Source organism: Grampus griseus (genome assembly GCF_964374135.1).
Source record: "Grampus griseus genome assembly, chromosome: 13".
Taxonomy (NCBI): Eukaryota; Metazoa; Chordata; class Mammalia; order Artiodactyla; family Delphinidae; genus Grampus; species Grampus griseus.
This window is the reverse complement of record NC_139007.1, coordinates 60,039,087-60,066,361: the sequence shown is the minus strand read 5'-3', so window position 1 is coordinate 60,066,361 and position 27,275 is coordinate 60,039,087. Positions and strand designations below refer to the sequence as shown.

At 42.7% G+C, this 27,275-nt stretch overlaps 1 protein-coding gene across 2 annotated transcripts; it reads left to right on the top strand.

Moving 5' to 3' along the window:
- Nucleotides 1-18,620: 18,620 nt before the first annotated feature.
- SGK1 (serum/glucocorticoid regulated kinase 1) lies at nt 18,621-25,662 on the top strand. Of its 2 annotated transcripts, none has more exons than XM_082669257.1 (12): nt 18,621-18,947; nt 20,017-20,092; nt 20,829-20,904; nt 21,333-21,437; nt 21,537-21,620; nt 21,721-21,852; nt 22,122-22,234; nt 22,584-22,707; nt 23,142-23,237; nt 23,733-23,888; nt 23,993-24,082; nt 24,466-25,662. In XM_082669257.1, exons 1-12 carry the CDS (start codon nt 18,830-18,832, stop codon nt 24,631-24,633), a joined length of 1,338 nt encoding a protein of 445 aa, XP_082525383.1. In that variant the 5' UTR covers nt 18,621-18,829; the 3' UTR covers nt 24,634-25,662. The 2 variants fall into 2 exon arrangements, with proteins under 2 accessions (XP_082525383.1, XP_082525382.1); XM_082669256.1 differs by lacking the exon at nt 18,621-18,947 and adding an exon at nt 19,763-19,887.
- Nucleotides 25,663-27,275: the final 1,613 nt, after the last annotated feature.

The following is a 27,275-nucleotide window of genomic DNA, read 5'->3' as shown; positions in this document are numbered from 1 at the left end:
TCAACCACTGCGCCACCAGGGAAGCCCTATATTTTTTAATGATTCATCACATTTTAAAATTCAGCCCAAATTTCTGGGGATGTAGAAATCAATATCAAGAGGTATATTCATATTTATATGAGAGCAGTAATTTTTGTACCAAATGTAGAAATGAAAAGATGCATAGTTTGAAAACATATGGACTACAGAAATATTTCAGTGTTTCAGAGAATACATAAAATTCGATCATTGCGTTAATATAAGGAGAGGGAGGACTTCATTCCATAGATCTTTCAAAGTGGAGAAAATATAACTTCTAGATTTTTATTCTTAAAAAGCAAAACACTCTCATATTTAATATCCAGAAAACTGTTGCTTCATTCCTCAAGATATGGAATTATCTAACCCCCTCACCCTGCCAACAAAAAGAAATGTGAGAAAAGTTAAACACAATCTGCTTCCACAGAAACTTTCCATCTGATACTTGTTGGCCAGTGTAGACTTTGCCTCTTGCTATTAGAGATAAACCATTTGGTAAAAATCTGTGGATACAAGAAGATCTCTTAAGTAGACTGACCTCATTACTCAGGTCTTAACTAAAAAAGGTAGCTATCTCAGTAATGAAAGCCACCTTACCCACAGTGAGAAATTCCAAATATCACATAATGCCACCCATGGGATGAGAGATGGAGGTAGGCTTTGGAGAAAACGGGGGCATGCTCCTGGCTGCTTCTGATATCCCCTACTTCTGCCGCTCAAAGCTTTCCAAATCAAACTTGGTATTTATTCCCTTCATCTTAGATCAGGAAGCCACAATCATCCTCAGTTTTCTGAACCGCATCTCTTTCAGCCAACTGGACTCACATCAGTGCTGACCAGCAGACCATCTGGCCATGCTTCCCAGTGAGCCACGCATGGAGCAGCAGGAAACTGCTCAACACTTTACTTTCTGCTGTGATTAGTGCTGTGAGCTCTTGAGTAAGGCCGCCTGAGTTTGCCACCAAGTTCAATGCTTATTACCTGTGTGACTTTGCAGGAATGATTTCACCTTTCTGTGCTTCCATTTCTTTCACGTGCAAAAATGGAATATTATAATAGATTACAGTTTTGTGGGGGCTAAAGGAGATAATTCAGGTAAAGGTACTTAGAACTCTGTCTAGCATACAGTTAGTGGTCAATTTATGACAGCTCTTTTTACTTGGAGAAAGAATTATGTCATTTATACAAACCTGAACACTCATCCCCCCGCCATATATAAGGTCTACAATCTATGGGTTGAAAGAAGAATACATTTTATTTTGTCATTACTCTTACTATTTCATACTTTTCTGAACCCATAACTTGTTTTTTTGTTTCGTTTTGTTTTTTTCTTCTCTCTGAACCAAGAAGCTCATCATTCACTGTCTTCTGTTATCTGGGTCCCCATACACAGCACTGATAAGCTTCCTGAAAGTAAACATATGGCTGGACATAAAACCCTCACACTGGAAAGAACCTTAGACATCGCCTATTCATTTAGATAAAATATTGCATTCTTAAGCTATGGTCCATAAAGCAGAAACGCACTTAGTTTTGCATGACTTTAACCATTTACAATGGCTTAGAGTGTTCCCAGTTCAAGGACGGGTTGTTTATTCCAGCGAGTAGCAAAATGTCATTTCAAAACTTTCCTGTTTAAAGTTAGAGTCACGCGCATCTAGCATTTAAGTTTGATAGCAAAACATTATCAATTCCAATCCTCATGATGGTCCTGCTGCCTAGTGTGTGAATGTGTAAACGTGTGACTATAGACTCCTCCAGCTCAGCGCAGAGAAGCCCCCTCTCTCTCCCTCGCATTGTGTCAGGTAAGTTTTACAGTTGGAGCAAAGTCTGTTTCTCCCTTTGTTAAACTCACAACTTTCTCTTCCTCTTGATTATGACCAAAATTACTTGTTATTTCTGCTGTTTGACTCAAAGCTAAACTAGCAGTTTTTTCACAATTTTATTTTTCTGATTCCCCAGCATTCTTTTTTTTTTTTTTTTTTTTTTGGCCTCGCTGATTGGCATTCGGGATCTTATTTCCCTGACCAGGGCTCAAACCCATGTCCCCTGCATTAGCAGGCGAATTCTTAACCACTGCACCACCAGGGAAACCCCATAAGTTTGTTTTTTATGTCTGTGGGTCTATTTCTAGAAGTTCATTTGTATCATTTGAAAAAAGGGTTTTAGATCGTTGCCTTAATATCAGAAATATTTTATCTGGTCAAATATAAACGCAGTCTACAAAATTTGAAGAAAAATTATTTACAACTTTAAAATTGTATGTAATAAGGAGAATGGGCCAATGACATGAAAACGGGCTTTCCCTGGGATGAAATGGCCCACAGAGAGGGGTGGATGCAGGATAGAGAGTGACGGATTAGCAAGGGAGGGGTGGGATGGATGGGTTGGAGCCTAGCGACAGGGAGGTTTGTGTGAATCCAGGATGCCCAGAGTTGAGAATAGAATTAAAATTTAGGCAGCAGTGAATCACCAGGAGATGAATAGAGGAGGTGCGTTTTAGAAACCTTTCCCAATCACACGGTGTACCATCCTCTGGGTTTCCCATGCATGTTTTAGCTCTTGGAAGATTCCCCTGAACCTGGAGATTTGGGACCCATGGAATGGGTTTGCATTTGCTCACCCAACCTCACCAATCCTCTCAGCCCCAAGAGTGTCCAGCCTTAGGTCTCATCCAGCTGTGGGTCTAGATGTGGTCAATCCAGGTTGCATCACAGCCCCTGAACAAATTTTGTAAGAATTTCTCTCTCTTTCACTGCCTTTGTTTTTTTTGTAATTTATTTTTATAATGGGGTTTAGCTGATTTTCAATGCTGTGTTTATGCCACTTTACACCCACTTGATTCACTACAGAGAGATCTCAATAAATACTTTTTAAGATTAAAAAAAAAAAAAAATTTAGGGCAGGGAGCCCCGAGCAAACTCATTGGTAAAGTGAGAGTTGATTGAAGCCAATTGATTCTAGGATTCTTTCTTACTCTGAAACTCCTTTATTCTATGAAGGTGTAAATTGACAACAAAAAGAAAATGCAAAAGGATTTAGAAAAAAAAATGGTTTAGGGTGGGCTGGGGCCTTTGGAATAGACTTCAATGAACAGTGTATCTCTGACCTTTTTTCCTCAGAAGCATGTGGCAATCAGCTCTTTCCACTGATTAAAATTTTGGCACTTAGAGGAAAATTTTACATTTAATAGTTCAGCTGCACTGTTCTTATAGGTATTAAATTACATAACACACTTGAGTTTTCAAATTGTTCACCCATACCTAATCTCATCTGATCTTTCCTATCAAGCCCTGAGGGATTAACTAAATGGGTGTTAACCCTGAGGACACTTAAAGGAAGTTAAGTGCTTTGCCCAGAGCTAAATATTTAGTCATAAATTCTAAGACACAGAGCTGAAAAGTCACATCTCCTGGAAACTCTTCTGGTTCTCTTTCTACAGCTTCAAAAAGGTAACAGGGGAGCTTTGTAATGAAAGTAGCTTGAATGTGAACACAAGTATTTGGGGAAATAGCAGTAAGTGAAGGAGGAGATTCCAACTGACTTGTGATCTTGCCATTGGGTGAGGCAGTTGGGAAGAGGAGGAAATTAAGGTAGATACAAGGTTTGTTTTACAGAAATTAGATATAGTGTATCTCTTTCTGCCCTGCACTCTGCTAGGTTCTATGGACAAGGAAGCAACAGTTTTCTCCCTGGAAAGCTTAGGTAAACAAACTGGACAGACACAGGTGAACTTTGAATAAAGTAGTCTAAATACAAGTTAAAATCATGATTGCTGCCTACAGATATGTGAACGATTGGTTTTTAAAACAGATAGAGAGGAAGATTATTTTAATCGTTAAAAGCAAAGCTTTTGGTATCAGAAAAACCTACACTTTCATTCTGTTGGGTTTTTTAATTTTTTTTTATTGAAGTATAGTTGATTTACAATATGTAACTTACAATATGTAAGTTTCAGTTATATAGCACAGCCATTCAGTTTTATATATATACATTCTTTTTCAGATTCTTTTCCCTTATAGATTATTACATAATATTGAGTATAGTTCCTTCTGCTATACAGTAGGTCATTGTGCATTCTGTTTTTGCCATTACTAGCTATGTGGCATCACACAACCAACGTTTACCTCTTTAAGCCTCAGATCTTAAGAATGTATAAGGGTATTGTAACAGCTTTTCATAGAGTCATTATGAGGGTTAATTGAGAAATTGCATAAAAAGCACTAAAACACAGTGTCTGCCACTTAGTATAATCATTCAGTGTTGGCTATTATAATAGATGCCCTAAACTGTGGAAGTTACAAAGAGGAACATGTTCATTTCTGCTTAGCGGTATGTCCTTAGCATCACCGAAGTGCCTGGCTTTAGAACATGCAGGAGAACCATTCCTTATAAAACGTTCATGAGGATATTTGAACACAGTCTAAGAAAGAACTTTACTGATTGATGCTGGTTGACAATGGTAGAGATAGCCCTGGAAGTAGAGGTGAGTCCAGTGAGAAATTAAAGTGATAGCTCAATAAATGTTTATCAGGAATACTGTAGGGATGTTCACAGTCCCTAAGATCCTTTTAACATCAATAGAATCTGTTCACAATAATATGAACAGCATGAAATGAGGCTGTCAGTGCTGTTCAAATAAAAACTCCAACTTTCATATATATACAATAGTTTCAAACTTTAAAACAAAGAGAAAAGGAGCTTTTAGTGTGCTGGCTGTGAACTCTCCTGTCCTTTGCACACATGACACAAAAATACAGTAGAACTAAAGTGAGTGGTGGTTGGGTTATTTTTGGAAATGGCAATGGGTCTACAATGGTCCAAACACATGCCCTCACCCAGTCTCGTTGTGAGATAAATGATCAGAAAGCAGGCTGTGAAAATCAGAAAGAATTGCTCTGTGAGGAAAAATAATTGGCTCTTATAGGAAAGACAATGTTAGATCCAGCAGCACCATGTTCTGACAAGACTACTTGTGTTAGAAACTTTTACTATTATTCCTGGAAGTACTTTAGCTATGGCTGGTGTATTTGTTCCTCTCTGACATCTTTATGTAAATGTACTTTCTAGTATTTTTTAAATATTAATATTTTAATAATATTAAAATGGAATACAATGTGTATTATATATAATGTATATATATACACAATGTGTGTAATATTAGGTCTAACCCTCTATACTGTTTTAAGAAAAGAGATGGAAAAGGAATAGCAGTCTTGTCTTGGGGGAATTTTACAAAGTCCCTGTCAACCTTACAGAAACTGATGATCTTAAATAATGACAGTCCTAAGAAAAGAATATGGAAAGTGGAAAGAGACAGAAAGAAGGATGCAGAGAAGAGTGGCAAGTGGGGCTTAGACAGAAACTATGTACTCCTTTCTACTCTTTGGTTATTTGTTCCTATTATTAAAGGAAAAGTCAGAAGGCAATGGGCCATCAGTGATGCTTATGAGAGCAGGTTGTAGATATAAAAGTACAGTATTTACAAGGTGGTAAAGAGAAAAAAGAAAATGCTTTTTCTTTTAAAAGGTAAACTCAAGACTTGTTAAATAGAACTTGCTAAACTGGATTTACGTTTGTACATTAAAAGAGATATAAACAACATGATTTGAAGAATGAATTTCAGATAGGTCTCTCATGATGATCTATGTTTGTATTCTAAGGTTTTAGATTTTTAAGCAATAGTTTGTGAATTGTGAAATAGAATCATTGTAGATACTAACGATAGTAATAGTCTTATTTCTTTGGAATATTCATTTGCTCTAAATGAGGATAGGATACAAGGCAATTTTAAACAGAGTTTTATAAACAAATAACATTATAGTAACTTGTCTAAGTGACCATATTTATTTAGTGTAGAAAGGGAGGTATTATTCATGATTCCTATCTTTTGTTCACATCTGTTTAGTTTCTTCTCTGTAATTTTCTTGTGGTCTTAAAAAAAGCTTATTTTTATTCTTTTAGCTGTCACTTATATTTTTTGTGAAATGGTGATTATGAAACAAAATAGAAAAATAAATAACAGAAGTAGTTAATATATCTGAAACTTCTGACCAAACCATCAGTTTGTGTGTGTGTGTGTGTGTGTGTGTGTGTGTGTATGTGTGTGTGTGACAACTAATCTTGTTAAAAGGATTCTATAATCCCATCTCAGAAACAAATAGTACTATCAAAAACGACTGATGGGATGACCATATGCTTTTAGAAAATTAGGCTCTAATGGCTAATCATAGAAGTTCTGATCAAGGAAATAATAATAAAAACAAAAATAAATTTACTCTTATTAACTAGTCTAGAATAAACATCTCTCACTGAAATGTGTCATCTGAGCAAAAGATCGAAGCTTTTAATTTTCATCTTAGGGTTTTAAGCTGAGATATAAAAATAAGTAGGAGAGGGCTTCCCTGGTGGCGCAGTGGTTGAGAGTCCACCTGCCGATGCAGGGGACACGGGTTCGTGCCCCCATCCGCGAAGATCCCACATGCCGCGGAGCGGCTGGGCCCGTGAGCCATGGCCGCTGAGCCTGCGCGTCCGGAGCCTGTGCTCCGCAACGGGAGAGGCCACAACAGTGAGAGGCCCGCATACCGCAAAAAAAAAAAAAAAAAAAATACAAGTCAGGGCTTTTTTAGGCATCAGAAGTCCTAAGGTGTCATATCCTGATATCTGGGGTATTTGGCTACTTCCTATTGTTGCCAAGTTATGGTGCCACTGTGTGAAATATGAAATGTGCTTTAGGTGACCCTCTGAATTTCACACAAAAATTGTCTAGTGTCAAGACAATGCCTTCCGTACTTTTACACAATATTTTCAAATATATTAAGTGGATATCAGATAGTGTAGTTAGCGCTTCACAGTAATCTTTCTTTGAAGTTTGGCTTGGTAAACTGATGGCAGTGCCTAACTTTCATTGGGTTACTAAGAATAGGTTGCAAATTATCAGCTAAAAAGAGAGTGGGAGGACTAGAAAACGACAGAACCCAAATATTAAAGCCAGCCAGGAATGTCCTAAAAATAAAGAAACATACCCAAATCTACCAAGCACTAAGAAAAAAGCAAATGAAGATGTAGAATCCTCAGGAAATAAAAATGCAAGTGCTTAGTATCAAGTCTGCGGGTTCTTGCATTTTCCTATCTCTGTGTGAGATGAAGCTGTGTGTCATACCCTCATGTGATGGATGACACCACAGAGTTACTGATATAATCACTGAGTTCTCTGATATGATCACAGAAGTGGACAGCTGCAATATGATACCCCCTTTCTGGGACATAGCTGGAGGCCAGTAGTGAAGGAAAATCCACTCTGTGTGCAGAACTTAAGAGGAGTGCACCTGGTTGCTCATTTTGCTTGGAAGGAGGCATGGGATTATAATAATAATAATATCTATAATAATAAAATTAATATATATAATTAAATAATAATATTTATTTATTTATATAATAATATATAAAATAAAATAAATGTATATAATAATAATTCATGGGCAAGAAGAACCGTAGACCTCCTGCAAGGACTTTGTACCCTCTTCTAGGGAGAGTATTAGTAGGTTTTTGGTTGTAAGCAGGATAGTTGTATCATTTTAGGTGGAAGTATGACCTTGTCATTGTCCTTTTATGGAGATTAAGTGAGATTTAAGGAGATGCATATGGGTCCAAATTGACAAGGACTGGTCTTGTGATAGTTAATTTTATGTATCAATTTGACTGGGCCATGGTTTCCAGATATGTGGTCAAACACTTCTAGATGTTTCTGTGAGAGTATTTCTTGTGTGAGATTAACATTTAAATCAGCGGGCTTTGAGTAAATCAGATTGTCATCCAGAATGCTGGTGGGTCTCACCCAATCAGCTGAAAGCCTTAATAAAACAAAAACTGACACACACACACACCACCCCACCATCCCCAACCCCCGCCCCCCCGCCCCCCCAAGCAAGGAGGAATTCTGCAGCCAGCAGAGAGCCTTCGGGCTTGAACTGCTATTCCCTGAGTCTTCAGCCTGCTGACCCACCCTGCAGAGCTGCAGATTTTGGATTTGACAGCCTCCATAATCTTGTGAGCTAATTACTGAAAATCAACCTCCCTCTCTCCCTCTCTCTCTCTCTGCCCATATACTATTGGTTCTCTTTCTCTGGAGAACTAATACATTTGTGCTTGCATATAACCACAGAGGTATGACAATGCAATTTACCCACCGACTTGGTACTAAGCATCTGCACCACTTGCGCATGGCCAGTGGCTCTAGACGCTTCTGACAACATGGTGGTCATTCTGCTATGGCTTTAAAACTCCTTTGTCCAGGGTGGCACTGCACACTAGGGGCCCTTTTATCAAGACCTCATCATTGCGTAGAGAAGGATATTTTACAAAGATATAGTGTAGAAGGGTTTTGGACTAAATGTTCATTCAGGTTTTCTGGCAATATGAAAGTTATGGAAAAACTTTATATATATGACTGCAAGATAGAAAGAAAGGATTCTGTGAGGTGGCTGTGTCATCTTCCATGTTCTCAGGCTGGAAGTGAGGTTCTGGAGCTGCTGGAGAAAGTTGATTGAGTGACAAAAGTCAAACAGGTTATGACGGCATTCTTTTCTATACACCAAATTCATGCGGTATCATTAATGAAGAGGATTTTCCCTCCCTTTATTCCTACATATCTGCAGAGACAGTGTGACATTTTGCTACCATCATCTACCGAGGGTACCTCTGCTTTTAGAGATTATGCAGGGCAATCATAGAAGGCCAGGAAGAGACCCTGAGAGCACCAGACTGCCTCTCTGACCGGCCTATGCTTGTTTTCACTTTCTTTAAAGAACAGTTCTTAGTCAACTGTCAAGGCTCACGAACATGATCAGTACAGCCCCTAAAAATACTGGGGAGGCTCATAACAGGAACAGATCAGAAGGCTTTTAGATGAAAACAGAAGTAAAGTATCATGAAACCTAATGGGACTCTCATTTGTAAATTCTATCTTTATAGACAGCAAAGAATTTGGGGGCAAAGGAGAATTTGAGGGGCAATGTAAGGAAAGTAAAAGGAGGATACATTTTTCTGACTCATTGGAAGATTCATCTGTGGTCCTTGGAACAAGAGGCTAAATGGACATTTTCCCAGCCTGGGCAGATGAAAACCTAGATGGCTACCCTCCCAATGGTTTGATTCTCTGGACTTGACGAACTATCCATTGAATGTTGTCTGTAGAAAAGGGCATCTACTTTAGTTCTCTCAAAAAATGGTTATTCAATATGCTTGTTTAATGATCCCATTGGACCCAAAGCCTTGATTTCAAAATCTTCATGTACCTCATGTATAAAATCTAGTCCCTCAATTTTCTGAAGCAACTGAGTAGCATAATATAATATGTAATATAATAGTTAAGCCTGAGTGGGGGGTTGTTTGGTTTGATTTTGTCTTGCGTTTTACAGTGAGGTGTCAAGTGACTGCTAGGGAAACATACCCTTGATTATTTGGTGAAGGGAAAAAAAAACTAAATTTGGTTGAGAACAAATCTTATGCCCAACAATATATAAGGGGCGTATTATTAAACCATTTCATGTATTAAGCATTTTCTACGGATCAGGTACTCTTTGGGGCACCAGGGATACTCTGGAGAACAAGATAGGTACTACTATCGGGCTTCCCCAGTGGCGCAGTGGTTGAGAGTCCGCCTGCCGATGCAGGGGACACGGGTTCGTGCCCCGGTCCAGGAAGATCCCACATGCCGCGGAGCGGCTGGGCCCGTGAGCCATGGCCGCTGAGCCTGCGCGTCCGGAGCCTGTGCTCCGCAACGGGAGAGGCCACAACAGTGAGAGGCCCGCATACCGCAAAAAAAAAAAAAAAAAAAAAAAAAAAAGGAAAAATAGGTACTATCCCTGGCTCACAGAGACTACTTATTAGTTGGGGGAGACAAACAACAAACACTCAGAAAGTCAGCTAATAAAACTAATATGCAAGTAACGGAAACAGAATAAGTGACACTGTGTAAGTGATGTTTGATTGGAGACTGTTAGGCAGGAGAGAAAACTGAATTGTTTGTGTTATCTGGTCTTCAGGGAACTCAAGGTCCAGGGAGTCACCGGAGATTTAAAATAGTAGCACAAAGTCCCTGACAATGGAGGGAGGGGAGAGGCATGCAAAGCATTAGCTGAATTAGGAAGTCACATGAGGGGCTTCTGGGCATTCAGAAGTTCCTTTTTAGATTTATCTTTTCCCAGATATCACAGAACTGTAGAATCAATATTAGAGCTGCAAGAGAACTTCTAGCACGTTCACTTGAGAAATGAATAATCTAAAGGGTTCAACATGCCCAAGTCTGTATTTTAATGGCATTAAGGCATAGCAGGGCCTTAGGAAAAGTAGAAATATCTGTAAGCTTACTTTTGCTTTTGGGAAAGCGCTGTTCAATTCAACAAAATAAATTCAGACTTTGCCCTCCCTGAGTTTAGCAACGCTGTCCGTCTTGGGCATCCTTGTTAGACCCAGGACTTAGCACGGTGTCCGGCACAAAAAAGGTGCTCTGTGGAGGCCTGAAGGATTAAAAACAACAGGCCACCATCAGTTGGTGCTTGTACCTCTTTCTGTAACTCAAGGATAAGCTAAACGACCTAGAACAAGCATCTTCTGTGCTGCTGGCTTTCTCTGACCTGCTTTCAATGATTCTACCCTCTCAACAGGCCCATATTTACATTCTATTATTTTCCATCCACCTTGAACAATTAAAAACTCCTCTGGTTTAGCTTTTGCCTTACTTTCTGCTTTTTCACCTTAAATTTAACTTTTACTTCAAACACGTGGTAAACAAGCACTTATTCTGTTATCGTGGCATTTAGGTCTTTACTGCCTGTTCTGGAACATTGTGTGGAGACCAAGAGAGGAGGGGGGAATTCGAAAAAACGAAGAGGATCACCTTTTCAGGCCTTTAAAGGAATTCCCATCCAACTAGTCTGACCTTGACCCAGCAGATTAAGTGGCCCACACTGTTTCTGCTCTTTAAACACAGCACATAACCGGTATTATTTTGATTTGTTGGAGCCCTTTGCATTACATGATGTGTTCTGTTTGTGGCTGTGGTATGTGTGGAGTGGGGTAAGGAACATAGACACATTATATTTTCTTTTTTCTTCTTTTTTTTTTTTTAAGATATGTCATATTTTCTATGTGAGATTCCAACTTGAGTCAGCACTTTAAATTCTTAATTTCAATTACTTTTCTTCGCAATTTACATTAAGTATTAGTATCCCCATTATACGGATTAAGAGATAAAGATGTAGAGAATACCTTGTCTAAGTTCTCACAGGTAATGAGCCTCGGTTGTAGCTGACTTAAGTGTACTGCAAAGATCTCTATCCTCAGCACATTACTGTCACTGCTGAGCTTGTCGTGGGAGGTGACATAAACATTTTTTTAAAAGTTGCTTTACATAAAAATGATGCCATTCAACCTTTTGCCAGCCACCCGCGCCTCCTGGTTTTCCCACTACGAGTTACTATGACATTTATCTTATTTCGTTGCTGCAATTTGTAGGCAGGCTTTACAGGAAACAGCCCATAAGGGTGGCCTGAGCTTCTGTTGCTTCTTGCTAAATTAATTATAGGGTTAGAAATGGAGTCGACTGGAGAGAGATTTACTTACCCTGAGCAAATGAAAGCTTTCGGGTTTCACTTTTGTTTGGCAAAAGATGTCCATCGGAAATCCAGGCTCCTTATTTACTATCGGCACTTTGTAAATACAGTTGGGGTGAAAGAGAGCCCTTTATATTGTTTTCATGTCTGTTACAACTTTAATATGTGTGTCCCAAGAAGAACTCGGCCTGCAAAGAAATTTCAAGCCCTGTGCTGCCTGAACTCTGAGCTGGGCTGTGAGGCACATAGGGAAAGTAGGTGTGTATGAGGGTTCATTCTGGACAGAGAAAAGGGAGTAAAGCCCAAAGCCCTCTGACTTGATCCTTGCGACAACATCTGACATTTTATCATTACAAATTCATTTTTTTAATCAACCAAGGCCTTTTAAAATGCAAATGCCTAGCAATAAATGCCCAATAATAAAGCTATGTCAACAATATATAAGGCTTTCAGTAAGGACTGATAAAGTTAACCCCTGTGACACCGCCCTGTTCCCTCATCATCAGCCAGTCAGAGAATTGTGCACCATCTCCTACCCTGCGACACACGCCCCCCACCTGGCTTTTAAAAATGCTTTGCTGAAACCCTTCCAGGAGTTCAAGGCTTTTCAGGGCATGAGCCACCTCGTCTCCTTGCATGACCTTGCAATAAACCTTTCTCTGCTCAAGAAAAAAAAAAACCAAAGTAATAATAATAATAAAATATAAAGCTTTCAGTAAAGCCATAGTCCTCTTGAATTTAGAAAGTCACAGATAATACTGAATTTTGATTTCAAAAATTGTCCAATTTATTCCTGAATTATTTTTCATAATCATACAGAAAATACCTTGGAGGTCTTTTTCCAGGTCAATCCTGAGAGCCAAATACAAAGCTATCGAATATGTGCTATTCCTTACCCCATACTGTATCCTAATTGACAGTCATTTTTTATTTTTATTTCTTGTTCATTGGATTATGCTACATCAGACATTGACAGCGTTATAAAGATGGGGATACAGTGAGTTTTCAACCCAACATAGACCCGTTGGTTTGTTCTAGATTCCCATTCCTCCCATGTCAAGAGCTGCCACTGGCCTCCCTTCTTTAATTTATTCCCTGATTAAAATTAAAAATTTACTACAAAGCCATGTCCACATCCTACCACCAACTTCCCTGTGGCCTGACTTTCCAGAAGGGATGGGCATAGAACATGGTGTTATCACTTCTGACAGATTGCTAATCCCTATGCTGGGTTATAACTATGCTTGTCTAAACTTTTATCCATCTTCCAACTACATAAATTTCCCCATTCCAACTTCCAACATTTCTTTATGTGTTTGTGTGTGTAAATTTGTTCATTTTCAATGAGGTAGGGGTAGTGTAAAAAAAAATGCAAATATCCTTTGAAGGAATGATAGCTGAGTGATCGATCACATTTGGTTTGAATTAACTTTTCAAAACACATTGGAAGGTTTTCCTTCTTAAAAGGGATTTTCCTTGGTGGTTTTTAAGATCTCTTCACAATAGGGCTCAGTCTACCTTTGTAGGTAGTTCCCCACCTGCCTCTCACCAGGTGAGATCATGTTTACCACTGTACCTCCTGCATCTAGCGCAATGTCTGATGCATAGTTCTAGAAGAATCTGTGGATGAATGAATGAATGAGTTCCACCAGGCCTAGAGCGTATCAGACACAGAGGTGCCTATGCAGGCTAATAATCAGCAGTCCTTCAAACGGGTATGTTTTCTAAGACGTTATTAATTCCATATTTATTGGGGTGGGGGGCAGTGAGAGAAAGAGAGGAGAGGCAGATTTGTGTCAGCTAAGATTCTTTTTTAAAATATTTATTTATTTATGTGTCTGTGTCGGGTCTTAGTTGTGGCATGCGGGATCTTTAGTTGCGGCATGCTAACTTCTTAGTTGAGGCATGTGGGATCTAGTTCCCTGACCAGGGATCAAACCTAGGCCTCCTGGATTGGGAGCGCAGAGTCTTAGCCACCGGACCACCAGGGAAGTCCCTAAGATCTTTTTTATTTCACTTGAAAGTGCTGTTATCCACTTCAGCAGTAGCAGCAAGAGAGCCATGTACATTTGCTTGTGTGTAAGGTCTGAGTATGGACCATATTTCCAAATTATGCCAGAGATACTACATAGCACCTTAAACTTTGGTGCCCATACTATTCCCCCTGCCTAAAATGACTTTCCCTTTTTTGTACCTACCTGGCGTTTCCAGGATCAGGCCAAATATCTTTTGTTTGTGGAGACTTTCCTCAACAATTCCAAGTCTGGGGACTTTCCTGGTGGTGCAGTGGATAAGACTCCATGCTCCCAATGCAGGAGGCCCAGGTTTGATCCCTGGTTATGGAACCAGATCCCACACGCATGCCACAACTAAGGAGCCCGCCGGTCGCAACTAAGACCCAGGGCAACCAAATAAAAAAATAAATATTAGAACAAAAAAAAATTCCAAGTCTGCTGCCTCTCCCCAGTAGAAAATTCCCCTCTCTGTTGTTCTATGGCAGGTTGCTCAGACCTTTGTTTTAACACTCATCGTGTTGTATCATAATTTACGTGTGTGTCTCCCTACTTAGAATGAGTGCTTCTGTCAAGTCAGATAACGGGATTACTCATATCTGTGTCCTTTGATCTTAATATCTGTACTTACTTGATAAATGCTTGTTAAATACTTGCACGAATGAATAAATGGAAGGGAGGGGAGGGAGTGGGGCAGGAAGGAAGGAGGGAAGGAATGAAGGATGTATCAGTTCAATACCTCCTGTGATGATTAGCTGACAGCAGGGCTTTGAGGCAGTTAGCATTAGTGGGAAGGAGGATGGGAGGCAATATTTCAGAGTTTGGGGGACCAGAGAGTATGTCACTGCCATGGGTGGGAAGTGGGAGAGGCATAGGAGTCAACTTCAATGACAAAGAAAGGTTAACTGAAGGAGATAAATCTGGTCCTATAAGTAAGTTTTGTTACCTCACAATTTTGCCTATCATCTGTCCAACTCAGAAGAAAAATAACAATAATTGCTTAATCCTTAATAATGAAAAAATGCTGTTAGAGAAGACAACATAAGGTCTGCCGAGTAGACGGCTACACGTAGATTATTTAACAAAACCCTATTCCAAGATTCTTATAGTGTATAGTCTTGCTTATTCAACATCACTGCCTTGGGAAAAAAATAAGCCCTGTGTAAATAAAGCATGTAGTTTTGTGGGTTTTAATAACTCAACACTATTATTCTAGATAATGCGTTCTCTTAGTTATCTGCTGTATCACATTCCTAACTCCTTTATGCATGTCGATTTTGACAATTATGAATAGGGAAGGTAATAGTCACTATAGAACCTGTGTTCTATAGATAGACATTTAACCACCATTGCTAGTTACTGATCTATAACAGTTATCCTGAATTAGCTCATTTATCATCATCATTTTGTATTTGATGAATACTGTAAAAAAAAAAATGCACTTGGTGACAACCTTCAACAAAAACTGATCCATTTTGTTGCTCTCTAGAGTAATAATTATGTTTTCTGGCATTTCTATGTACTATCTTTGGAGATGCTCCAGGAAAAAGATTTCCGTATGCATTCACCAATAAAACAATAAGTATGGCAACCTAAATGGTGCAGCACAGGATTGTTATAGAATTTATGACAGTTTGAGCAATACAAAATAATCATATTGCCCTGTTATCAATGGAAGACATTTTATCTAAGGAATGAAGACTAACACAGCTGACACATTAAAGAAATAGCCCAAGAGGGGAACTTAATTATTTTGCATGTTTGTCAATTGCAGATGTATTAAAATGGGGGGAAAAAAACATGATTTTTTTTTATATCCCTAAGATTTATATGCATTCATATTTAGGCTTCTGAAAAGATAAATCATTTTAGAAATCGATGTTCATATTCTGAAACTTGCTTGTCAAACCCTGATCTCATTTTATATTGACATGAAAATATTTTAACAGTAAAAAAAAAAGTTAAGTCCTTATATTTTTCAAAATATTTCCTCTAATATGTTGAGAAGTACCAGGAATTTGTTTTCTGCGCCTTTAAATTAAATGGAAAGAATCATATCTTAGTAAAGCTTTCAGGTTGTAGTATTTATAGTTCATCATTAAGGAAAAATTTTACTTAATCACTAAGTAGGAAAGCTAAAATAGTTTTCGTATTAAAATACGCAGTGGAAACTGTTTTGTTTCAGTGCAAACATTACATCTTGGTGAATAATTCCCATTTGAAAAGCTAAAATAATTTTCGTATTAAAATACACATACATTGGAAACTGTTTTGTTTCAGTGCAAACATTACATCTTGATGAATAATTCCCACTTGAGAGTTTGATTGCGTTTTCCCAGTATGAGGAATAAATGAGACGATTGGCTTGGGGGAGTGGGGAACTAATTAGCGTATCTCATATCAAGCCGTCTATCTATTTTCTTTGCCCTCACAAGGTATTGCGGAGGCATTATCTGGAACTGATTAAACCCCAGGAGAGAAGTGGGGGAAATCATACATTCGGGAGTAGTTCTCCCGGAGAACGCGAGCGCCCTCTAGCTCGTATTTACAGGCAGATACTGGTGACGTAGCTCGGGCCACTTCGCCACCAGGGTGTAGGAGGGAAGGGGCCGGATTTCTCCCGGTAGGAGCACTCTCTGAACCAAAGAAAGAGGCTGGCGACAGGAAGGAAGAACAGATCAAGCGTTTGAATAGCAGCCACAGGACAACCTAAAGCCTGTGAAGAGTTAGGCGCGCGTTGCACACAGTTCCCCCGCGTACCTCCCCCGACCCCATACACCCGCCGCCGTGTGTCACCTTCCTGTTCGGAAGTCTTAGTAGGTTGCTGGGACAGAACAGGGGGCCCCTGCTCCACCCATCAGGTATCCGGTTGGAAGAAAAGCCAGTCTCAACAACTTGATTCTCTCCGTTAAATGATAAGTTTAGCAGACCATCCGTCTCCAACGGCTGCACGTTAGTGTAGGGGGAGGAGGGAGCACAGCAGACGATACTTTTCTGTTCCAACCACAAATCATACGGTTGTGCCTCTTCTCTGTTCCACTTAGAGCCCTCTAACTTAAATTCCACGTTCCTCCTGGAATGCGAGCAGAGCCTCTTTGAGAAAATGAACTCTGTGCATGTGTTTTGAATTTTTTCTGGACTGATTTGTGATGATAATCAGTCAAGTTACATTTCTTGTGTGTCTTGCTGGGGGTGTAATAAACCCAGGGCACTGATGACTGTAATTTTCTGGACGATGTTGCAACGAAGGGAATAAATGGCCCAGTGTTGAACTTTGCAGCTTGCTCCCTTCCTGTATGTAAATTGCCTTTTATATAAAGTGGGGTTCATAACAGAGCTGGGACAGCCGCCTCTGACTCGTGCTCCCTTATCATCTCAACTTCCAGTCCTATCAGGCACATAGCAGGGAGGCTACTCCAGCCATAACTAAGCTCTACCTCCAGCCTCCAGAAAGGAATCCCCAACCTTCATATCCTAGACAACCTGAAGAATGAAAGAGGAAGCTATAAAATCCCCTTTGAAAGGTTTGTCTGCTTTTATTAAGATAATTTGGATGAAATGGGTAAAACAAAGATGCTTCAGAGGATTTGGGGTTACTTGGCATGGGGGGGCACAGGAGGTGAGTCGCTGGAGGTTTCTTAATCTCATGTTTAAAAAACAAACAGGCAGAAATCCTGGTGCAGTTTGGTGTTTCTGGTCATTCTTCAAAAATTTTGCTTTCTCAAAAGGGGAAGGAACCGGGTGGGAGCGGGGCTGGCCTAGACTAGTTGAAGTGGAGCGTGGGATATGGGGGTACTGGCAATAACAAAGTCATGTTATATGAAGAATCCGTGAAAGAGGAAGCAGAAGTGGGCCAGTTGCTGTGACTTGGAGTTTCCTAAACCTTGCTTTGGGTTGGAGTGTCAGTTTCGGGGAATAGTAAGTGCTTTTTAATGAGTGGGTGCTGAGCAGAATTTCCCAGCCAGCCTCCAGCAGAGAGGATGTATGTTCTCTTCTGCCAGTTTGAGGCTGCTGCAAAGCAGTGGAGGCTACAGATCACGTTAAGACAAATAAGGTGGTTGGTTTGCAAAACAAATTCCTGCCCAGCACCAAAGAAAAACCGCTTCACATGTATTCTTGGTTTGACAGTTAGTAGTTCGGAGTGTGTCAGATCCAGTAGGCAACCTTAAATGGCAGGGCCGTTGGCAGCAAGGGGTCATGGCAGGGCAGGCACCGCAGACATCCCTGACAAGCGCCAGGTACCCGGCCCTGCAAACTTAGTAACTTGCAGCCCTCTCCCCGCTCCTGGCCCAGTCGTTGTGCTCGTGGCTTCCCCGCCGGCGCTGGCGCGAGTCCTCCCACCGGCGGTCAGACTGCAGCTCCCAGGCATCTCCCAGCGGCGGGGTTACTGGAAGGCACCGCACCGCTGCTCTGCAGAGCTTCCCTCCTTCCCTCCCTTACTTTCTGGAGTGGAGGAGGCTCCCGGCTAATCTTTCAGGAGTTAACGAGTCACAAGTTATCTGGGACTTGAGGGAAAGATCGAGGTGGTAAACCTGTAAGAAGACTGCGGGGTCAGCCCTGAATTAAACCGGAGGAGGGGTAGGGAAGACGAGCACAAACTAAGAGATTTGAAGACAATGGGATGCGACCTTGCGGAGTTTTCAGGTCGGGGAGCGGGCGAGGGAACCTCGGGAGTCGACGATGGCCTGGGATGCCGACTCCGCACCGCCCCAGGGTCACGCCAGGTCTGTCCCCTAACTTGCCACCTCCTCACGTGTTTTTGGCAAGGCGGGGATTAAAAAGGCAAGGGGGAAAATTACATGCGGAAAGGACAGAATGTTCCCAAAGATTACTTTAGGGGGAAAAAAAAAGTGAAATGCAGATTTTTTTTTCCTTTAGTGCAGAGACGAATTTTATTTCCGCCCCCTCCCCTCCACATTCCTGACCTCTCTCCCTCCCCCTTCCCTCTTTCTTTCCTTCCTTCCTCCTCTTCCAAGTTCTGGGATTTTTCAGCCTTGCTTGGCTTGGGCCAAAAGCACAAAAAAGGCGTTTTCGGAAGCGGCTCGGCCGTGCACAAGGGCCATTTGTTTGTTTTGGGACTCGGGGCAGGAAATCTTGCCCGGCCTGAGTCACGGCGGCTCCTTCAAGGAAACGTCAGTGTTCTGTGGTCGCCCTCGCCCGCTGCGCGCCCGGCCGCCGCTGCCCATGGGGGAGATGCAGGGCGCGCTGGCCAGGGCCCGGCTCGAGTCCCTGCTCCGGCCCCGGCACAAAAAGAGGGCCGAGGCGCAGAAACGGAGCGAGTCCTTCTTGCTGACCGGACTGGGTAAGCGCCGCCGCCGGCACGCGGGGGCTTGTCTCAACCAACTCCTCCACTAGTTGCTCGGATTGGGCGAGAGGGGCTGGGTATTTGGGGTAGTACCAAGGATGGAGAGATGGGGAAGGGGTAGGAGGGCGGCGGGAACCCGGGGACGCGCCGGGCGCTCTGGCCCCAAGCTGGGGCCGGAGATAAGGGCGTGCGGGGCCGCCCTCCCCGGGCGCTGCAGCCTTGCGCCCGACAGATAACCTCAGCTGGCGGTGCGCGGCCGGCCGGCGAGGGCTGCGGAGGCTGCCTTGCGGATTAGGGGAGAGTGTCAGGGTCGGCGCCGGGGCAGGGAGTGAATACGAGCGGAGAGTTTGAGAAGCCAGAGCGGGCACAGAGCCACCCCGATCGCCTCGCACCGGGCAGAAAGCGCTCTGATTTCCTGATGTGCCGCGACTCTGATTTCCTCGCAGGGCGGAATAAATGAGAAAGGTGGAAAATTACCCCGGCCGCTCCCTCCCTCCCCACCCCCTCCGCCGGCGGTTTCCCCCTCTCCGGCCCGGGAGCCGAGCGAGGCCGACAACTGCCCTGCGCCGGGCCCTGCCCGGGCGGTCCCCGCGGCCCCCGCGCCCCCCGCCCCCGCTCCGGGCTGGCCCCTCTCGCCGGGGGCGGAACCGCCTGCCGCCGGCCGCTTTGCCGCCGGGCAAGTCGCGCGGCAGCCGGGGGCGGGGTCGCGACGGGGCCGGGCAGCGCCGCCTCCTCCATGTCTTGTGGGTCCCGCCCTCGCGGCGGCACAAGGCATATAAAGCCGGCGGCGCGGCCGAAGCGCAGTGTTGGCTGAGCCGGTCTCTCGGGCCTGACAAGTCCTCGTGCTCTCTCTCTGTGGTGATGACGGTGAAAACCGAGGCTGCTAGGGACACCCTCACTTACTCCAGGATGAGGGGCATGGTAGCAATTCTCATCGGTGAGTGTAGGAATACGACTGGACTTCCAGGTTACGCCAAGTGGAAAGTTTTGAAGGTCGCGGATCAGACTGGTGCGTGTGGCGTCGGATGTTACAAAGCCGTCTAAACGTTTCTCCTCTAATTCGCAGCTTTCATGAAACAGAGAAGGATGGGCCTGAACGACTTTATTCAGAAGATTGCCAATAACTCCTATGCATGCAAACAGTAAGTTTGGTGGGGCGACGTGGGGAAATAAAATTAAGTAGGGAAGTTTCCATTTACCAGCGGTAAAGACATCCTCATCAATATATTGATCAGGAAGCCGACGACTTACCGAGGGTGGGGATCCCTTTTCTCTTTAAGTTCTAATTATTTCAAACATTTAAAGCATTACAATTAATTTGCTGATTTGGCTTGTTCTGGAAATGCAAGGTAAAATTTTCTTTTTTATAAACGTATTTATTTTTGGCTGCGTTGGGTCTTCGTTGCTGTGCCCAGGCCTAGTTGTGGTGCGCGGGGGCTACTCTTTGTTGCGGTGCGTGGGCTTCTCATTGTGGCGGCTTCTCTTGTTGCGGAGCACAAGGGCTCTAGGCGCGCTGGCTTCAGTAGTTGTGGCGCGCGGGCTCAGTAGCTCCCGCGGCATAGTGGGATCTTCCCGGACCAGGGCTCGAACCCGTGTCCCCTGCGTTAGCAGGGGGATTCTTAACCACTGCGCCACCAGGGAAGTCCCAATAAAATTTTCATATTTGCCTAATTCACCCCCTCTCTCCTTGAAGAACCACCCTCTGTGTTTAACTGGGTTTATCATTTTGGCTGTTATTTTCTCTCACTGAGTAATTGACTTGGGTGTTTTTAAATACTGAATCCCCCGGAAAGGTTGAGCCAGAAATTCACTATTGGTGTTGGTCTGCCCTCACGTGGCGAGTTAGGATGTTCAACGTTGCTCCTTTCTTCTCTGCAGCCCTGAAGTTCAGTCCATTTTGAAAATCTCCCAACCTCAGGAGCCTGAGCTCATGAATGCCAACCCTTCTCCTCCAGTAAGTGTTCTCTATTCGTGATGCATCCGTGGAGAATGAGTAAATGAGTAAATGAGTAAATGAGTCAGTTAGTTTTCCTATGTTGATGAATTATAAAATAGCATTTGAATTAGTGTCAAGGCAGGAATGCCTCGTTGGTTCATGGCAAACAAGTGATGTAAGCACTTAAGTATGAGTCAGTGGAGTATTTTAAAAGACATTTCATAAAAGTTTTCTGCTTAAGAACAACACGATTATATACAGTTTCCATACTCTCATTTGAAATATTTGCATGTATGGATGAAAAGGAGTTTGGAATGTGTTTATAGATGTCTGGGGACCTGCCCCTGTCATTTGCAGATGTACCACCTTTTTGCATTGCCTATACTTTATTAATCTCTATCTTCCTTTGAAGCAAGGATATTAAAAGAAAACCTTTTATTTTCCAGCCGAGTCCTTCTCAGCAAATTAACCTGGGCCCATCATCCAACCCTCATGCTAAACCATCTGACTTTCACTTCTTGAAAGTGATCGGGAAGGGCAGTTTTGGAAAGGTAATTTCACATCTGAAGCTCTCATTTATAGTCTTTCATATGCTCATTTTACATCTCCCTGGATGTGAACAGGAAAATGATCTTTAATTTCAATTTCAGGTTCTCCTGGCAAGACACAAAGCCGAAGAAGCATTCTATGCAGTCAAAGTTTTACAAAAGAAAGCGATCCTGAAAAAGAAGGAGGTATGAGATGGGCTTGGAGATAGACATTCAGTAGACATTACCTTGCCATCTTGGTGCCACGTTGAAATTTGCCACTAAATCTTGATTGTCCTTTTTCTAGGAAAAGCATATTATGTCGGAGCGGAATGTTCTCCTGAAGAACGTGAAACACCCTTTCCTGGTGGGCCTTCACTTCTCTTTCCAGACGGCTGACAAACTGTACTTTGTCCTAGACTACATTAACGGTGGAGAGGTGAGCAGAGAGGATGGGAGCTGACCCCTGGCTGTCCCATGCATAGCCTGCTTTGTTTTAATTTGAGAGGAAAGTTTTTAAAAGATAATTAGTGGGGGAAGAGTTACCAGATTTAGTATTTCCTTTAACCTGCCAGCGTTCAGATGGCTTATAAACTATTTAGGGCCACTTCCTGCAATTGTCCTCTTTAGCTATATATGTCAAGACAGAGCCAATGCATTGTCCGGGGTTTTTGGCAACCCAGGCTAACTCTGTTCTATCTCCTACAGTTGTTCTACCATCTCCAGAGGGAGCGATGCTTCCTGGAACCACGGGCTCGGTTCTATGCTGCTGAAATAGCCAGTGCCTTGGGTTACCTGCACTCTCTGAACATCGTTTATAGGTGAGCTGAAGGGCTCTTAAGACTCCCTTCCTTGTGTAAAGGAGACATAGCCCGGCCTTTGACAGGGCCTTAAAATAATCTGTTTAGGCACAACTTGGTCACCTAAAACCAGGTCCCCGGCATGTGACCCATCTGTTGACTCCCTGCCACGAGGGAACTAGCCAATGAGGATTCTGCCTCATCCAGAATAGATAAACAGAACAAGGACCCCCTTTTAGATTCACTAACACAACTACAGTGAATGCAAAGTGCTTCCGATAGCCCTAGTGGTGATCTTTACGGAGGATTGCTAATGCGGTGAAATTAACTTAATACGACTACTTTCCTTTTTTTTTTTTTTTTTTTACAGAGACTTAAAGCCAGAGAATATTTTGCTGGATTCACAGGGACACATTGTCCTTACTGACTTTGGACTCTGCAAGGAGAACATTGAACACAATGGCACGACATCCACCTTCTGCGGCACACCCGAGGTAGGCGAACTCCTGGTCCACACCCCTCCAGGAAGGGATCACTGCAGTGACTCTTAACTACTGAAAGAACAAGCTGTTTTCGGAGATGATTTAGTCCAGTTCAGTGCAAGTAAAATACACTGGCTGTTGGAGGCATGAGAAATTCCAAGGCCTCACGTTGCTTTAATTAAAGTGAGCTGTTTGTAAGGTCCACACTATAAAAGGTTCTAAACCCCTAAGTAAGATATCTGAGGAGGGCCCAATAGCTTTCAAAACATCAGGACATGTAAGTGGCCAGTCTGCCTCAAAGCCAGCAGTTTTATCAGGAAGTAGTTTAAAGAAATATATCCTCCAAGTGGACCCAGGGTCTCTCAGCCCTTTCAAAGTGCATGCCTGGTCTTGGGATTGCCTCGTTTCAGGGGCTCTGAACTCTCTTTTCCTGGTCTGTCTTTCAGTATCTTGCACCTGAGGTACTTCATAAGCAGCCTTATGATAGGACCGTGGACTGGTGGTGTCTGGGGGCCGTCTTATATGAGATGCTCTATGGCCTGGTGAGTAGCCCATTGAAAATCGTGAAATATTGCCCTGGGTTGATACATTTCTCCCTAGAATGTAGTCTTAAAAATCTAGACTTAGTCTTAAAAATCCAGACTTACCTGGGCACACAAGCCCCATTGCAGACCTGATCATCACGTCTTGCCCTCTATCAGTATGCTTATCAAATGCTGATGAGAGAGGCATATTGGTTAAGCTATAGGTATTTTAGGGTAAACCGTTACCTGGTGGATTTTTTTCTTTTGTAAGTTCACATTTTACTAGGTGTGACCACACTTAACCTATGTGAGAGTGAAAAACATGGCTTATTAACATCTACCCCCCGATAAGGGTGGAAAATGTAGACACTTAAAAATCTAAGGCAAAGAAAACCTATCAGGCGATAAACTTTGTCCAAACCAGCTTCGTATATTACGTTTAAGTCTTTCTTGGTAATGGATGCTCTCCAAAACTTGCAGTTAAGTGGTAAGTAATCTTCCTGCTTCTTTCAGCCTCCATTTTATAGCCGAAACACAGCTGAGATGTACGACAACATTCTGAACAAACCCCTCCAGTTGAAGCCAAATATTACAAATTCTGCAAGACACGTCCTGGAGGGCCTCCTGCAGAAGGACAGGACAAAGAGGCTTGGTGCCAAGGATGACTTTGTGAGTCATTTTTTCCTCTCCTCCCGGGCTGCATGGGTAGAGCCCTAGACCTCGCCGCCCTTCTTGAATTTCACTCTTCTAAATTCGTGCTCCTTTCTCAACAGATGGAGATTAAGAATCACGTCTTCTTCTCCCTAATTAACTGGGATGATCTCATTAATAAGAAGATTACTCCCCCTTTTAACCCAAATGTGGTGAGTATCTCTCTCATGAGTGTGCACAGGCCCAGAGGGCCTTTCTTTAAGTCAGAGTTGCTGTTGGTAGTGGTGGAAGGGGAAGGGCCCTCAGGGAATAAACTGGCATTCGTAAGCCATTATTTTACCCACAGAAGAAAGTAGAACTTCTGTCCCAACAAAACTCAGGTTATTTTTCCACACCTTTTATAAATTACGGTAGCAAAAGACGGAAAGTAAGCGTGGTCCTCATAGTTGAAACTTTGTGTGGCCTTTGGGTTTTGTGCTTGAAATGGTTGCTGATGGTGGAAGTTGCCATATGGTGCCTGCATGAGAATTTCCCTTTCTTGTCTCCATTGTGAATTCTTGACATCGAGTACTGTTTTCTTCCCTTCCTGCATCAGAGTGGACCCAGCGACCTGCGGCACTTTGATCCCGAGTTTACCGAAGAGCCAGTCCCCAACTCCATCGGTCGGTCGCCCGACAGTATCCTCCTCACAGCCAGCGTCAAGGAAGCGGCCGAGGCCTTCCTGGGCTTTTCCTACGCACCTCCCGTGGACTCTTTCCTCTGAATGGTCTTAGGGTTGGTTGTGAAGGATTTTACGGGCGTTTTTGAAATGTTTTAGTTAGCCTTTTGGCAGAGCTGCCAGCTGACAGGACATCTTAAAAGAGAATTTGCACATCCCTGGAAGCTTGCACATCTTGGCAATCTTATTGCACACTGTTTGCTGGAAGCTTTTCGAAGAGCACATCCTCCTCAGTGAGCTTGTGAGGTTTTCCTTTATCCTTCCTTCCAATGTGGTGCTATCTCTGAAATGAGCAGTAGAGGGCCGCCCCAGGCAGATGCAGTGGTCTCATTCGTAGGAGGACGCTGTTCGGAGAAGGAGCTTCTGAAGGTCTGTCCGGGCCGTGATAACGCATCTTATGAAACGTGCCTTTTCTGATGAGATCGTGTTAGCTCCAAAGTTCTTCCTGTTGCCGAGTGTTTCCGTTCTGTTTTTCCTTGTGGACTTTCCTGTGTGATCAGCCGTATGAGTGTGGTATGCTTGCTCACAGAAGGACTCAGTTATAAGCATCAATGTGACACTTGCAGGACACTACAACGTGGGACATTGTTTGTTTCTTCCATATTTGGAAGATAAATTTATGTGTAGGCTGTTTTTTTTTGTAAGATATAGTTAATAACTAAAATTTATCGAAAATGGTCTTGCAATGACTTGTATCCAGATGCTTAAAGAAGCATTGCTGCTACAAATATTTCTATTTTTAGAAAAGGTTTTTATGGACCAATGCCCCAGTTGTCAGTCAGAGCCTGGTGTTTTCATTGTTTAAAATATCACCTGTAAGATGGGCATTATTTATGTTTTTGGGTTTTTTGTTTCTTTTTTGCATTCCTGATAATTATATGTATTGTATAAAGGAAGTCTGTACATTGGGGTATAACACTAGTATATTTAAACTTCCAGGCTTATTTGTAACGTAAACCACCATTTTAATGTACTGTAATTAACATGGTTATAATAATGTACAATTCTTCCCCCCCCTCCCTACCACACACCTTTTTTTGTGTGTGATAAACCAACTTTGGTTTGCAATAAAACCTTGAAAAATATTTGCAGAAATTGTGTCACGTGTGTTATTTTGTAAATTTTAGTTAAGGGGGCAATAGCAGATCTCTTTAAAATTTAAAACCGGGGAAATGGCTGCTGTAGTTTACAGCTCAGTGGCTTGATTTCCTCCAATAGCATCAGCTTCTGACTCTAAGAGAGAATAGGGTGGTCTTAAAGCCAATTATTTTTTTTTTTCTTTGGTGGGAGGCTGCATTGCATGACTTGCAGAATCTTAGTTCCCAGACCAGGGAGAACCCATGCCCCCTGCAGTGGAAGGACACAGAGTCCTAACCACTGGGCCACCAGGGGATTCTCTAAAGCCAATTTATGTCCGTCATTATCCATAAATCCATCCAAACAAGTCCTTGTCAATTTAACTCTCAAGGACAGCCATGAAGTAATGATCCCTATACTCTTGCCTGCCCTGTGAAGTTGGCTGTCTGTCTGACATTTGGCATTTGACATTTGAAGTAACAGGTAATTCTTTCAACAAATACTTGGTGCCTTCCCTGGTGCCAGGCTCTATTCTGAGTGCTGGGGATAAAGCAATGAGCAAAGCTGACAGATCTGCCCTTACACATCCTGGTGGGAAAGACAGACTTTCAATAACGCAGTTTGTCGAAATGGAAATCGGGATAACAGTCTGTAAGTGTATGAGAATGCCACTAAAGAGGGTGAGGGTGTTTGTCATACATGGCTATGTTCCCAAAATGCTGAGCCGGCAGGACTCCTGGTTCGTGAGAGTAACCAGAGCCGGAACAAGTCCAGTGTCAGCTCAGGGAAGGACCCTGGCAGGGGCATGTCCCTGGTTTGGACCAGAAGCCACTGAAGCTGGTGTGCACCCAGCACTGCATGGGCCCACCCGACTGATGTTCAGAGGCCTTCCCTAGAGCTCATCCCATTGGAATATTTCCTGTGGGAGAAAGGAAAGGGGCTTGATATTAGGAGATAATCATCTTGCGTCCAAGTTGTTTGGACTTTTTCACTTTTCTAGGCCTTCCACAAATTTCCTAGCATACGCGGGATTCTCCAATAGTTGGCCTTGCTGCTGCTCTAAGCCTACTGCGCACCCTCTACCCTGACCTGTTAGTTTGCACAGGGATTTCCCCAGGGAAAGTAGTGGTCATTTTCCCTTTTATCATGGCTCTTATATCTCACCTCTCCCAGAAGGCTTGTAAGGGTTGAACAGGTGTTGGAGATCACTTAGTCTGTCTCTCTTGAGTCAATGACTTCTTGCTGAAGGGGAACCCCAGATCAAGCTCTGCATTTGAGTTACGGCTCTGCCCTACAGACATTAGCTGCATATTATAAACCCCTCACCAAACCCAAATGCCAAAATCGACAATGGTGACAAAGAAAGTCTAAAGTCCTAGTAATGACTGATGCTAGCCCTGACAAAAAGGCTTTCTGCATATCTCCCCCTCATTCTCATGATCAATAACAGTTAAGAGTTCCTCTTTGAACAATAAGTACTTAAATCACTTTTTTTATCTGAACATAAGTCTTGCAGCCCGGACTCTCCCATCTAATTATAGATAACTGAGAGGGGTTAATCATGGATTACAAAGCTTTTTAATTTTTTAAGGGTAGAAATTTGGTTTATG

What these genes read in the sequence shown, in the direction of transcription:
- SGK1 (XM_082669257.1), top strand. Translation starts at nt 18,830, where the DNA reads ATGGGGGAGATGCAGGGCGCGCTGGCCAGGGCCCGGCTCGAGTCCCTG. An exon ending in AACTCCTATGCATGCAAACA is followed by an intron (nt 20,093 to 20,828) that starts GTAAGTTTGGTG and finishes TCTTCTCTGCAG; the next exon opens with CCCTGAAGTTCAGTCCATTT. An exon ending in ACTACATTAACGGTGGAGAG is followed by an intron (nt 21,853 to 22,121) that starts GTGAGCAGAGAG and finishes TATCTCCTACAG; the next exon opens with TTGTTCTACCATCTCCAGAG.